Raw genomic sequence first — 14,492 nt, forward strand, 5'->3', positions numbered from 1 at the left:
TCCTAATAAATATGAAAAAAATATCGGTTTTTTGAACCCTTTCCCCTATTTTCCTACTTCCCCGCTTTTTTTGTATCCCCATTGACGTTTAGTATGACCCCCCATCCCCCTTACACTGTGACGTAATAAGTGGATGATCCCCTGGTAATTCATAAGACTGCTACCTTAGTAGTTATTAATGTCCAAAACAACTTGATAATCAATTTTTCTACTTTCAATACAGAAAGCAATATCCTTTGATATGTTTGCATAAAATGACAGAATCAATAGATACATCTTTCTGTAACAAATAATTTTATTAAATATCACTACTTATATTAATACAAACTAAAACTACAGCTTAAACAAACCTAGTGGCTATTCCGAGGAGCTTTGTATAATCTGCCCCCTTGGAGTGTGTTCTTTCCTTGAGAATGGTGCGCAGTACAGTCGGGATGGGCACATGAATACGGGTCCCCAGCGGTGTGCCATTGTCATCTATGAGTACCACATTGTTGCTATCAAACTTTGGTACCTTTACCTTTTGTGTCTGCTTCAGACCCACCAGGATGCCCTTTTTCTTTTGTCCTTTAATTGCCACCATCACTCTGTCTCCAATGAAGCCCACACCTGCAAAAAATAACAATGTAAATGATTCTGATAATATATTCAACAACTCTATATAGGTGTAGTTGTTAGAAGACAGTCACTCTCATTACATTAAAGTCCTGCATCCTAAGAAAATTTCGAAATGAGGGAGTCGAACTTAATGGTTACACTTTACAGCAATATTAAATTGATATCATAAGTAAAACAAACATGTGGAGCAAGGATCGGACAAACGCCCGTCATTTCGAAAATGTAACCCTGTTCCGTACAGCAGACTTCCTTATGTTAAAAAAAAAATTGTAAGTGTTTTATAAATTTATTGGACCATATAATTTATATCCAGTGACAAATTAGTTAATGATTATTATTACGAAAATTCCTTTCGCCAATAAAATAGAATGACCAAAATTTTTTCTAAATTTTCAGGTGTGAGCCTATAACGACGTGAATTTAGGACCCATTTATGCGTTGAAAAAGTCCGTTCACAGTCTACGGACGTCATAGGGGCATATGTAATCGTTGACATTGGTATATTGTTCTCCCAATATGATTGTGCCTCGGAGTTAATTTTCTCATGAATTTGTTTCACGGTGATGTAGTCAGGATTCCTATTAAAAATTGCTTGAAATTTTGACATAGCTGTAGATCTAAAACTCCCGGGAATATTTTGTAAAACGGGTTGGGACCCGTCTAAATAGATATTTTGTGTCACAGTGTTATTTAAAAAATCTTATAAAATAAAAAAATGTTAACATCATAAAATAAGGAAGTCTCTACTGTACGGAACAGAGTTACATTTTCGAAATGACGGGCGTTTGTCCGATCCTTGAATTGTAGAGTTACGTAAAACCGTTCAAGTCAAGCATTGCTTAGTAACAGAATTTCAGCTCTGTTGACTGTTATATCATGTCAGTGCATCTATTGTCCCGGATCTGTAAGTTCGCATTTTTGACAAATTTGTTTTGAAGTATGTTGCGATGTGGCTAAGACGAATCGTTTGCCAAATCTAACGATTAATTGGACGTATTTATCTACATCTGTCAAAATTGAATGTATGCAGAAGATGTTAAAAATGCATCTTACACCCCCTACACAAAGATCAAAGCCATAGAATTTTTACGTATAAAATCATTTCGTTAACAAAGTTACCAACCCACATTTTCACTGTTACATTATATTTAAAAAGATCCAAGCTGTTTAGTACCTTACTCAATATTCTTTGTATTTATTTCAAAAAGATCCAAAGCACATGGTTCATCTATATAATATTGTTTTATTTATTTCATAAGAGACCAAGCGGGTTGGTTCCTTTTTAAAAATAAAATCTGCACCGTCGAAAAGATCCAAGTCGCATGGTTCCTTATTAATTTTTTTTTTTTTAATATTAAGTAATTAACTAAGTTCATTGGTTCTTGTTTGCATAATTAAAATTAGCTCAGTTTATGTGTTCATAAAGATCCACATTACATGGTTCTTTATTAAATGAATTATATTTTGATAGTTAAGGGAACTATGTGCCTTGAATCTTTTTTGTTTATAAACTTTGTATACTTATTATTTATCACACTCGTATAATATATATTTTTTTATTATGATTTGTTATGAATAGAGTATGAAATGATAAAAAAAACATAAGTGTCTGAACAAATCGGCGTAAAGCGTAAAGAACTGTTGCAAATATTTACAACTAGCATCACTATGCTTCATGTCAAAAATAAATGGACGTATTTATTTGGAAGGGAACCAACCTACACAACTATAGTTTTTAAAGCACTTTTTGTTCAAATACAAAAAATATTAACGGCTTATTTTTTTAAGTTAGATTGTCAAGTGCTGCAGTTAGTTTTAAGTATAGTTTTCTCTTAAAAAGGCAATGGTTCCTTTTAGCAAAATTGGATTAGGTTGGTCCCTTATTGATTTATAGGTACAGTCGCCATCAGTAAACATAAACAATCTCTAAACTTATATTATATCGCTTTCGTTAATATAGAATTAGAGCGCCGGAGAGTACGGAGGTACAGTTTCGGTGAGTAACTTAAAAATATCAGAGTATGAAGGGAGAACACGTTAAAACTTATTTTCAAGTAACTTCTAATTGCGATCTAGGCGATATAAAACTACAGCTTGTTATAAAGCTGTAGTTTTTAATTTTATTTCACTGCAGCAAAACCCTTTTTAGTTTTCATTTACGTTTGTATTAATATGCAACAAGTAGTTTGATATTTAATAAAAAAAATTATTTGTTACAGAATTAAAAGATGTATCTATTGATTCTGTCAGTTGCATTTACTGCTAAACATATCAAAGAATATTGCTTTCTGTATTGAAAGTAGAGCCTCCTCCGTACTCTCCATTGACTCCGGCTTTAAATAAAAGAATATTAGTTTACGAAAGCGACGTTGAAACTGAAAAAAGTGGACCTCCGTACTCTCCGTTGACTCCGGCCCCAAAGAATTCTAAGAATATAGTTTACGAAAGCGATATTATATAAGTTTATCAAATAAAGTAAATCTGCCCTTATTGTGCATTATATTTGTATAACCTTTTAGATTACCTATAAATCAATAAGGGACCAACCCTCACTTAACTAATTTTGCTAAAAGGAACCAGAAAACTATACTTAAAACTCCATTTTCACGGCTTGTTTAAGTAAAACAATATAAACAATGCCATACTCTAGCACTTGACAATCCAACTTTAAAAGAAAAGCCATTAATATTTTTTGTATGCAACTTATGAACAAAAAGTTGCATAAATACGTCCAATTTCGAATTGGTTGAATCGATTAGGCCCTATGTACAGTCGCCATCAGATATATAAGAGCGCCCGAGGTACTCAAAAATATCTGAACACGCCTCTATTGCCTAGGCTAAAACTACAGCTTGTTTAAGCTGTAGTTTTAGTTTGTATTAATATAAGTAGTGATATTTAATAAAATTATTTGTTACAGAAAGATGTATCTATTGATTCTGTCATTTTATGCAAACATATCAAAGAATATTGCTTTCTGTATTGAAAGTAGAAAAATTGATTATCAAGTTGTTTTGGGGGGCCCTTACGGATACAGACCCATCGGGATCTTTTGTGCAATTACCCCCTACGATCCTAAGATCCTTCAGCTATTCAGGAGCTTCTCGACCATCTCCACGTATCGGATGATGAGGCTCATGGGTAGCTCTCTGAAGTCCTTCGGTGCCAGGTAGCCTGCTCCAAAGTTCTTCATTCTTTGTCTGGCGAGGGCGTGACATTCACACATTAAATGTCTGACGGTCTCTTCCTCTTCGCCACACATGCGACAATCAGTGTTGTCGGCGTGTGTTTTGGACATTAATAACTACTAAGGTAGCAGTCTTATGAATTACCAGGGGATCATCCACTTATTACGTCACAGTGTAAGGGGGATGGGGGGTCATACTAAACGTCAATGGGGATACAAAAAAAGCGGGGAAGTAGGAAAATAGGGGAAAGGGTTCAAAAAAAACCGAATTTTTTTTCATATTTATTAGGATGGCCCCAGGATGTACGTACATGTTTGCTTGCCTTTGTATATTTTTGTTTGTGTTAGCAAGTCTAATTTTATCATACTTAATAAAGTTACCATATCACAGACTATTTTTGACAAATTTGTTTTGAAGTATACGATGTCTTAGTTACGATGTGGCTAAGACGAATCGTTTGCCAAATCTAACGATTAATTTCGAATTGGTTGAATCGATTAGGCCCTATGTACAGTCGCCATCAGATATATAAGAGCGCCCGAGGTACTCAAAAATATCTGAACACGCCTCTAACGCCTAGGCAATAGAGGCATGTTCAGATATTTTATCTGAACATGCCTCTTAAACAAATATACGATTTCTATCAACTTACTGAAATGTCATTTGAATCGAAATGACAGACTCTGCCACAGCACTAGTATAAAAATAAAAATGAATGATAAATGACATAATAAGTAAATCCTGCAAGATAAATTAATATCGTAAAATACTCACTAACGAAGATCCGCAAAAATATAACATGTGTTAGATTATGTTTAAAGTAAGAGAAATATTGTTTTTAAGTACTTGATTTTTTAAAATGTTATTACAGGATTTTATTTAAAATTTCATTAGGTTGCGCGAGTTTACGTATTGTGGACGCTGTCATGTGTCAAAAAGAGGTTCTTACAGCTCTGGGACAATAAGTAAAAATATTAATGTCATAGTGTTTTTATATTCTTGGATAATTATTATGTGTGGTGTTATGGATAACATTCAGTGGCGGTCTATTTGTGAACATTTTTTTTATTGTATGTCGGAGTTCAAGAGCTACCTCAGGTGAGTAGAATATTTTCTTTCCTTGAAAGCAATGTAGAGAAGAACCAAGGGCTTACGTTTCTTGTTGTAAACGCAGATGATCTTGGGTGGTTTGCCTTCTGCCATGGCTCGCTTGCCGATTTCCGAGTTGTCGACGACTCGCAGTCTTGTTAACAATCGCACCTCGCTCAGACTAGCCGTCGTGTGAAATCCGCAGGCCTGCCCTGCCGGCATTAACTTATTAATTAGGGTTTTAAACATTTTTTAAATGTTTAGATGTAAATAAATGGTAAAAGTGAGGTTATAACCTCTTGACGTATGATTGATTTTGACGTTTGCGTTTAGTTTTATCACAAAGGGATAGAGTTGCGTTCAGAATAAGGCAAGACAATTATAGACGGTCAAGCAAATCTTGTCACTAAAAAAGGCGCGAAATTCAAATTTTCTATGGACATAAAAAGTTTATTTTTCAAAATGTGTTTACCAGCCAATTGTCTAATGGCCGCTGTACAACCCAACGGTTCCACCAGCCCTTTGTGAAACCCCTTGGCCAAGATAAGAGCCGCTGTTTACACATTGGCGAACCAATCACTTGGCATTGGCTCTTCATGAAAGATGGACGTGGAATGGAAAAGTCTAGGAAATTCTAGGTCATAGACGTTGTCAGAAAAATTTGATTAAAAAATAATAACCCCGTAGTAAAATTAAATTATTTTAAATATAAACAATTTTTTTGAATATTCTGATAAGAACATTTATCTTTTTTAGGAAATACATTAAACATTTGCAAGGTTATTTTATTTCCTAAAATCTACACTATTATTGGCATAGATAAACTTATTGACATATTTTTTGTATGCCTGGTTCTCCTCCTTGAATGATAAACGCATGAGGCGTCACAAGCAGGCCTCTAACCCCAGCCCATTTGGGGGAGCAAATATTTCACTACTGTCCTCTCTGACGGCTGACGACCAACTGAATGAAGCGCCAACGTGTAAACGCAGTTGGCCATTGGCGCCAAGATCCTTTGATGTGTGGACAAAAAACCGACACCAATCGGTTGGCCGGCAAGCGCAAGCGCCAACTGCCAACTTACGGCCAAGTAGCCCTCTACACGCTTGGCCAATGGGGTTGGTGGAACCGTTGGCCATATGTGTACAGCGGCCATAAGACAATTTGTCTTCATAAACTGTTCTGCACGGGTAGCATGGTCGTGCGATAGACGATAAAATATCAGGCCGTCCCTATCGCACTATTAGTAAGTGCGATATACGGCCAGATGTTTTATCATTTATCGCGCGACCATAATTGCCTGCCTGGACGTAAGTGCATGCTGTTCTTATAAAAATACCAATGTGCCGTTCAGATTTGAGGAGTTCCGATCTGACCATCATCAGCAGTTCCACTGCACCAAATGTCACTGTTCCGTACGTAAATGCATGTTGTTCTTATAAAAACACAAAAATCACCATATGTATACCTTTCAGATTTGAGGAGTTCCCTCGATTTCTCCAGGATCTCATCATCAGAACTGGGCTCTGATAAAAATGGGACGAATCTGTATGCATATACATTCAATCAAAAAAAATTTCAAAATCGGTCCAGTGGGTTCCCTCTATTTGGCATAACTTTAATTGTCCGAAACGATTTTCGCATAACAGACTTCGCATAATCGATTTTCGCCGAATGTTAATTTGGCAGAAAACTTATTTGTCATAATCGAAAATAATACGAATAACACATTGTCCGAAAATAAGTTCGCATAATTCTGTTTACGCCGATTGTTTTTATGAATAAAATTAATTCGCATAATTGTATTTGGCATATTTCTTAAAATCAGAATATCCACCCATACTAAATGCTGTTAAGAGAGTCGGTTTGGTTAGGTTAGAACTGCGACCTCAACAAATAAAACATTTTGTCAAGAATTTCGGTTAGGTTAGGTTAGAACTGCAACATTAATATAGTAGTATTACCTATGATAAAAATTCTGCGTAGTAAATTTCCACTAAACCATGCAGAAATAATTTATGCATAAAAACCATTCGGCGAATAACCTTTATGCATGAAATATATTCGGACAAACAAAAATATGCCTAGACAAATTATGCGTAACTATACTATGCCATAACAGATTATGCGAAAGGTGAATTATGCCAATATAGATTATGCCAAAAAGAATTCTCGATTGTAAAATTATGCCAAAACAAGGGGAACCCGGTCCAGTAACTACGGAGATATCGTGGAACTAACATAAAAAAAAAACCAGACGAATTGAGAACCCCCTTCCTTGAGATTTGGGGTAGCGGTTAAAAAACGCACAGATAGAGAGAGATTTTATTTGCTTCCAAGTACATATAATATTATAAAATTTTACTTTAGATGGTAACATGGACCCTAGTAGGGTATTGCAAAATTATAGACGGTCAATCAAATCTTGGGACTAAAAAATGTAGGGAAGTACCTACTTAATGTTCGGCAGGTGCTTGTTATAGGCATCTGCCTTGGTGAACTCTTTGATTGTTTGTTGTGATTTGATACTTGATATCCAGAAGCGATCAAAATTTTACAAAGGCATAAAAACCGTGCTATTAAAGGTATAATAATCGCGCAATTGAAAGAAAGGGGAGCCTTTTTAAACTTAAACGTTCAAAAGGCTTTCATCAAACAAATCAGTGCCATTACAGCGTCAACGATATCGGAGTGCCATTAGCGATCACGTCTATAAGGCGTCAATCTTAAACTTCCACGAAGTGAATCAGGATTCAATTACTTACTTATTTTTAGGGTTCCGTAGCCAAAATGGCAAAAACGGAACCCTTATAGTTTCGTCATGTCCGTCTGTCCGTCTGTCCGTCTGTCCGTCTGTCCGTCTGTCACAGCCGATTTACTCGGAAACTATAAGTACTACAGTGATGAAATTTGATGGGAATATGTGTTGTATGAACCGCTACAAAATTATGAGACTAAATAGTAAAAAAAAAAAAAAGAATTGGGGGTGGGGCCCCCATACATGTAACTGAGGGATGAAAATTTTTTTTTCGATGTACATACCCGTGTGGGGTATCAATGGAAAGGTCTTTTAAAATGATATAAAGTTTTCTAAAAAACATTTTTCTTAAAGTGAACGGTTTTTGAGATATCAGCTCTCAAAGTCGTAAAAAGTACCCCCTCTATTTTTATAACTACGGGGTATAAAATTCTAAAAAAAATAGAGGTGATGCATGCTAATTAACTCTTTCAACGATTTTTGGTTTGATCAAAGTATCTCTTATAGTTTTTGAGATAGGTTGATTTAACTGTAATTTTGGTTTGCTGCTACGGAACCCTTTGTGCGCGAGCCCGACTCGCACTTGGCCGGTTTTTATTTGGCTTGAAAGGGTATTGATTACGCGGGGTCATTAGGTGGTGGTGATTAGAGCGAGAGGAAGTGATTCGGGATGTAATGGAGCGCAGGGGAGTCCAACGCTGAGGCTAACCGGATAACCCTGCTGCTCTGTCCCCCTACTTATTATATGAGAATTTTCGCGAGAAGAGATTCAATGAAGCTTTTTTCTAAGATATGTATGTAAATTTAATGTTTTTCCTACTCTGACTGAACGTAGGTACTGAGGACGAAAACAATAAGTTGAAAATTCTTAGAATTAGGCTTTTATATCAAGTAAACAACTATTGTATCATCATTAAAAATATGTATTTGAATACTTACGAGTCATATGAGCCAAAGCACGTGGCCCGTGGGCAGCCAGTACGAGATCCTGATGCGGATTAGAGACTTTACACAAACCAATCGTGTATGTTACTAATTTTGAAATTCTTATTATAAAAACACAAAATAGCGAATCCTGCTAACAATATGGTATAGATGGATTGATTTATCAATCTCAGAAGTCGATGGTATGAAAATTACAGGTCACATCATTATTTGACGATTTGAGGCCCACAGGGCTACCCTGCGTAACTCGGGCATACGAATTGTTTTAAAAATGAACAAGTTGCCCAAATTGTCTTTTTCACACGCTCTATTTTGTACGTTTCATGGATATCCCAATAGCCGTTTTTTTCAAAATTAATGAAATAAGTATGCAAATGTTTCTGAAAAAGTATGATAGATTATTTTCCGCTACCTAATACTGTATTTGTGCCTATACGTCCTGATGGGGTTCTTCTAAGTAAAGAATTTCACTGGTACCTAATACTCTGTTTTGGTGGATAGAAACTGCTTGTTCGTCTCCTAGCCTTGTCATGGAACGAGGGTAATCATCAAAACTAAGCGGAAGAGGGAAAGTCTCGGCTTACGTCATTAGAGGTGTTCCCATTTTGCGGGTGCGATTCGTGAGACAGAATTCTTTAAAGTTTTATTTTTCTTCTATTATAACTACCTATAAGTTATATATTATCATTCTTATCTAATTTAATGTCAATTCTTGTAAAAACATTGGTGTAAGGTACAGCGGGGCAAATCTCGACTGGGGGTCAAATATAACTGGTCCATTTTTTCATGTTTTACAATGTTTGCATTATTAAATAGAGTGTCCACCGGTTATAATTATATGGTAGGCTTGTTCAGTGGATACATGTAGAACTCAACATCATAGTGTAACTAATAATGGAAAAAAATGGATTAGTTACAATTTTGTCCCCCAGTCGAGATTTGCCCCGCTGTACCTTAATAAAACTAAATAAAATAATAATATTAATAATGTTACTAAATTGATGTTAAAAAAATGTTCAAAAAATTTGGTCAAATCATTAATTGCGATTTCGGTAGGTATATTATTAGTTATTTATTTTACAAGGGGGCAAACTTGTTATTTTACCGCACGTCATTATATTGATACTCGAGCAAGCGAAAGATTCCAATATTGAACCGCGAGCGACGAGGGTTTCAAGGCACGAACCTTTGTGACCGAGTGAAACTCAACATTTTTGACCACACCAACATAAATATTCTAACAAATATTCATTTTATAGGTAGGTAGGTACCTACCTAGTAGTAGTACTCTTGTGGATAAAATGCAACTTTACCAGTTGATGTGGTGAAAAATAATTAATAAATAAATAATAGTAAATCTAATTTGTCTATGATATTATGTGATTATAAGTGCCGTTAAAACAATTTCAAATGAATGTCTTTAATTTACACATAATACATTTGCTCAATTAGTGAATCCAATGTATCATTTCCATTTAGCACCAGTACCTTTATCTCAAAACCTTCGCACCCTGAACCCCAAGACGTATCCGGGCCATTGTGCCGCTGTCCAAACAGATCCATTACACCAGCACCTGCCAGCCTAGCCAAGTGACAATCGTTGTCGCCACGTGGCGATCGAAACGCGGTCTGACTCTGTCGCGCCTCTACTCTACACACAGAAGAGCGATGATACGCCCACGAAGCGAATTGTGACATTTGTGACGTTGCGTTGGCTAGGTACCTACACTGTGCTTTGAAATTTGGGACCCTTAAAATAAAGACCGTAAGAGCGTGTTTTCGACTCTTGTCTTCGTATTGTCAATAATTTGCAGAAAGACAAAATGGCGTAAGGGTATTCGCGATGTCTTGATTTCTTAAGATCTTGTAGCTGTACGGGTTTTGCTCAATGGATGTGCGTGCCAAGCGGACATCATGTTTTTAATTTTAATCCATGTGAATTAAATAATAAAGAAGCACCTGTAACTTTTTCGTAGAAATACCTATCTATTTGTATAAACTGTAATATTTTCGTGCTTTTTTTACCGAACCAAAGCCAAACACGCAGAATTGTAATCAATGAAATACCTACCTCGAAAAAAGTTCTCTCACATTTGCTGCTCACTCATCACATTTGCTGATTAAAGGTCTCATTGCGTCTATTTATTTAGTATTTTGTTCCCAAGGGAGTAATAGAGTTTTAAAAATGAATACAATCCATACAATAACTTCAGGCAAAGGATGTTTTAATCAGCCAAAGGCTTTTTGTTGCACAACTATAAAATGTGACTATTAAGCTATAAAAAAATATTATACGGTATGAAAAATGCATTTTATTTATTTATGTTTTACAATTATTTCAGTGTGTTTTTATAATTCGTTATAATTTACAATCTGATAGAAAATTGTGACGGCCATCACATTCGCGCTTAACCGCGTTGCCATAGCAACGGGCAGTACATCAGAAAATTAAATTAGAAAATGAAAAAATGTTGACAAATTTTTTTGACGGACACGTAAAATAAGTATGCTTCTTTGAACATTGCATTTAATTTATATGCAGTATTTTAAGTGTTTGTTTGTGCTCAAAAAGCGTTTGTAATAAAAAATAATGGATTTATATGAAGAATCCGATATAGGGCCTATTGCATAACAATTTACAACTCATATTACAAGCGGTAGTCCCCCTCCAATTCATTTTATAAGAAAGAGAGTTCCACTTGTAATACAAGTTGTGAATTGTTATGCAATAGGCCCATAGGTGCAGATAGACTACTGGTCGCAGCTCCACCATTAAGAGGGCTTTCGTGTTAAAAATAGTGAAATCGCAGCCGAGCGCTCGATCATACCGTGTGTGGTATCAAATTAAAGGGCTTTGCGAGTAGTTTATAAATATATATCACATTATAGGACTTTTTCTACTTGATTTTTAACTTCTGATTAGCAGAAACGTCTGCAATCGATGCCACTAGGCTTAGAATAAATTTAAAAGTGGAAAATGTCTGCCTTGGGTGAGACTTGAACTCACGGCCTCTGGATCGATACTCCAGCGCTCTGCCAACTGAGCCACCAAGACTTCAACCAAGCCAGCGAAATTTTCCACTACTAAGGTCAATGGGACCCGTAGCGACATCTACCGTAAGAGTGTTAAACTTCTTAAACGGCAACCGGAGTTCCAAGTCATATTGGAAATTCACCAGTTACGATGCGCTAACCATGCTAAATTTTTAACTTCTGATTAGCAGAAACGTCTGCAATCGATGCCACTAGGCTTAGAATAAATTTAAAAGTGGAAAATGTCTGCCTTGGGTGAGACTTGAACTCACGGCCTCTGGATCGATACTCCAGCGCTCTGCCAACTGAGCCACCAAGACTTCAACCAAGCCAGCGAAATTTTCCACTACTAAGGTCAATGGGACCCGTAGCGACATCTACCGTAAGAGTGTTAAACTTCTTAAACGGCAACCGGAGTTCCAAGTCATATTGGAAATTCACCAGTTACGATGCGCTAACCATGCTAAATTTTTAACTTCTGATTAGCAGAAACGTCTGCAATCGATGCCACTAGGCTTAGAATAAATTTAAAAGTGGAAAATGTCTGCCTTGGGTGAGACTTGAACTCACGGCCTCTGGATCGATACTCCAGCGCTCTGCCAACTGAGCCACCAAGACTTCAACCAAGCCAGCGAAATTTTCCACTACTAAGGTCAATGGGACCCGTAGCGACATCTACCGTAAGAGTGTTAAACTTCTTAAACGGCAACCGGAGTTCCAAGTCATATTGGAAATTCACCAGTTACGATGCGCTAACCATGCTAAATTTTTAACTTCTGATTAGCAGAAACGTCTGCAATCGATGCCACTAGGCTTAGAATAAATTTAAAAGTGGAAAATGTCTGCCTTGGGTGAGACTTGAACTCACGGCCTCTGGATCGATACTCCAGCGCTCTGCCAACTGAGCCACCAAGACTTCAACCAAGCCAGCGAAATTTTCCACTACTAAGGTCAATGGGACCCGTAGCGACATCTACCGTAAGAGTGTTAAACTTCTTAAACGGCAACCGGAGTTCCAAGTCATATTGGAAATTCACCAGTTACGATGCGCTAACCATGCTAAATTTTTAACTTCTGATTAGCAGAAACGTCTGCAATCGATGCCACTAGGCTTAGAAGTTTAACACTCTTACGGTAGATGTCGCTACGGGTCCCATTGACCTTAGTAGTGGAAAATTTCGCTGGCTTGGTTGAAGTCTTGGTGGCTCAGTTGGCAGAGCGCTGGAGTATCGATCCAGAGGCCGTGAGTTCAAGTCTCACCCAAGGCAGACATTTTCCACTTTTAAATTTTTTCTACTTGGTCTAACAAAATATGAGAAAATGTCCAAAAGTGGTAATAATTGTACCGGTGAAGGCTCGTTTTCAAAAAATTGGCAAAAATCAATAATAGCAATTTATAATCACTAAGGCATAGCAGCAATTTAAGTAAACGTTGCAGATTAATTTAGTATAAAACTTACTTCGATGTGATGTAGATTTTCAAAGAAATTGTCACTTAATTTTAGGTAATTTCTGAAAAAAATTGAATCCGCCTTAGGCTAGTTTACTCTTTTTCAAAAACTTAAAATAAAAATCTAGTCTGAAATGATTGTGGTACAGGATATACAAATTATAAATTTACCCGTTTTAATATTCAAAATTGTCCAAATTTTACAAATAAGATCGACTGATTCAGCTCTATACGTGCGTTTTTCTAAACGTCCATTAGAGAAAAATTCATAATTAATTTAGTGAGTTAGTTTTCAAAAATCCAGTCTTATAAAAATCAAGATAATAAGATGCTCTAACTGGAACTTGAATTCAATAAATCTATTGGATAACGGAAAGTGTAGTATTTCACCGACTAAAACTATCAATTTTACATTCTTTTGACGTTTTTTTTGAAAGCAGCCTTAAATGTTTTGCCTTATGTTTTTTTTTCTCTGTGTTTTCCTCTCAAATGTGATGAAATACATTGTGTGTAACTCAGGAGGTAAGGATTTTGAAAACTCGTGTCTATAACTCTCTCCAGCCTGCGGCTGCCGCGAGTTATTAACACTCGTTTACAAAATCCCCCTTACCTCCCTTGTTGCACAATGTACTATTAAATTTGATACCTATTTTTTTTTATTTAAGCGCTATTTATTAATGAAAGCGCTATGACATTTCAACAGCTTCACTCTGTGAATCTACGGCTCCTTAAGGAGTTAAGAACACTATGTGACCTGTGACACATTCTGAAAACCTTCGCTCCTAGATTACAGGTTGGCAAAATGGCATAATTTTATTGTATTAAGGCTTAAACGCCTTCTGAAGTTATTGAGTTTTGAAGTTATGTAAAGAGCATTGTATTGTATGCGATGTGCTCTGCAGCATTTACTTTTAAGGCTATAAAGGTGTGTTTGCCATTCCTGTTTTCTTATTGTCAATTATTTGCAGCATCAGTAAAATAAGGCCTTACACATACACACAATCTGAAGAGACATATTACGTTTTGGTGTTATGTTTTGGGTATTGTGCGTGTACGATTGTACTGACATTCGTGTCAAAATGAAGGCTTTTAAAGCAATATTGACGCGGCTCGGATGTCAGTTTCGCCGGTTGTTTGTGCTGACAGCTGTCTAAGCAGAATTGACATGTTTATTCTGTGTGCTATTGTGGGGTGATAATTGACGAAACCTTATTTTCTAATGCGGGTTAGGCGCGCCTATAAATGTCTATAGGTCCTTGGAGTCAGTGGAATTTTTGCGTAGAAGCTTTTTTTGATTTGTGATTTTTACGTTATTAGTTTCTGCCCCTTACGTCTCTCGCGTTAGTTAATTACACGCTCACCCAGCGGCACGTTAATTAAATTTATTCGAAATCTTTTGAAAAATAATATA

At 36.3% G+C, this 14,492-nt stretch overlaps 1 protein-coding gene across 1 annotated transcript; it reads right to left on the reverse strand.

Moving 5' to 3' along the window:
• Positions 1–277: 277 nt before the first annotated feature.
• On the reverse strand, positions 278–5,185 carry LOC125235454 (39S ribosomal protein L14, mitochondrial). The gene is made up of 2 exons (XM_048142023.1): positions 4,961–5,185; positions 278–609 (listed from the first exon to the last, which is right to left on the reverse strand). Exons 1-2 carry the CDS (start codon positions 5,142–5,144, stop codon positions 341–343), a joined length of 453 nt encoding a protein of 150 aa, XP_047997980.1. The 5' UTR covers positions 5,145–5,185; the 3' UTR covers positions 278–340.
• Positions 5,186–14,492: the final 9,307 nt, after the last annotated feature.

This window comes from Leguminivora glycinivorella, chromosome 17 (assembly GCF_023078275.1).
Source record: "Leguminivora glycinivorella isolate SPB_JAAS2020 chromosome 17, LegGlyc_1.1, whole genome shotgun sequence".
Lineage (NCBI taxonomy): Eukaryota > Metazoa > Arthropoda > Insecta > Lepidoptera > Tortricidae > Leguminivora > Leguminivora glycinivorella.

What these genes read in the sequence shown, in the direction of transcription:
- LOC125235454 (XM_048142023.1), bottom strand. Translation starts at nt 5,144, where the DNA reads ATGTTTAAAACCCTAATTAATAAGTTAATGCCGGCAGGGCAGGCCTGC. An exon ending in CTGCGTTTACAACAAGAAAC is followed by an intron (nt 610 to 4,960) that starts GTAAGCCCTTGG and finishes TATTTTTTGCAG; the next exon opens with GTGTGGGCTTCATTGGAGAC.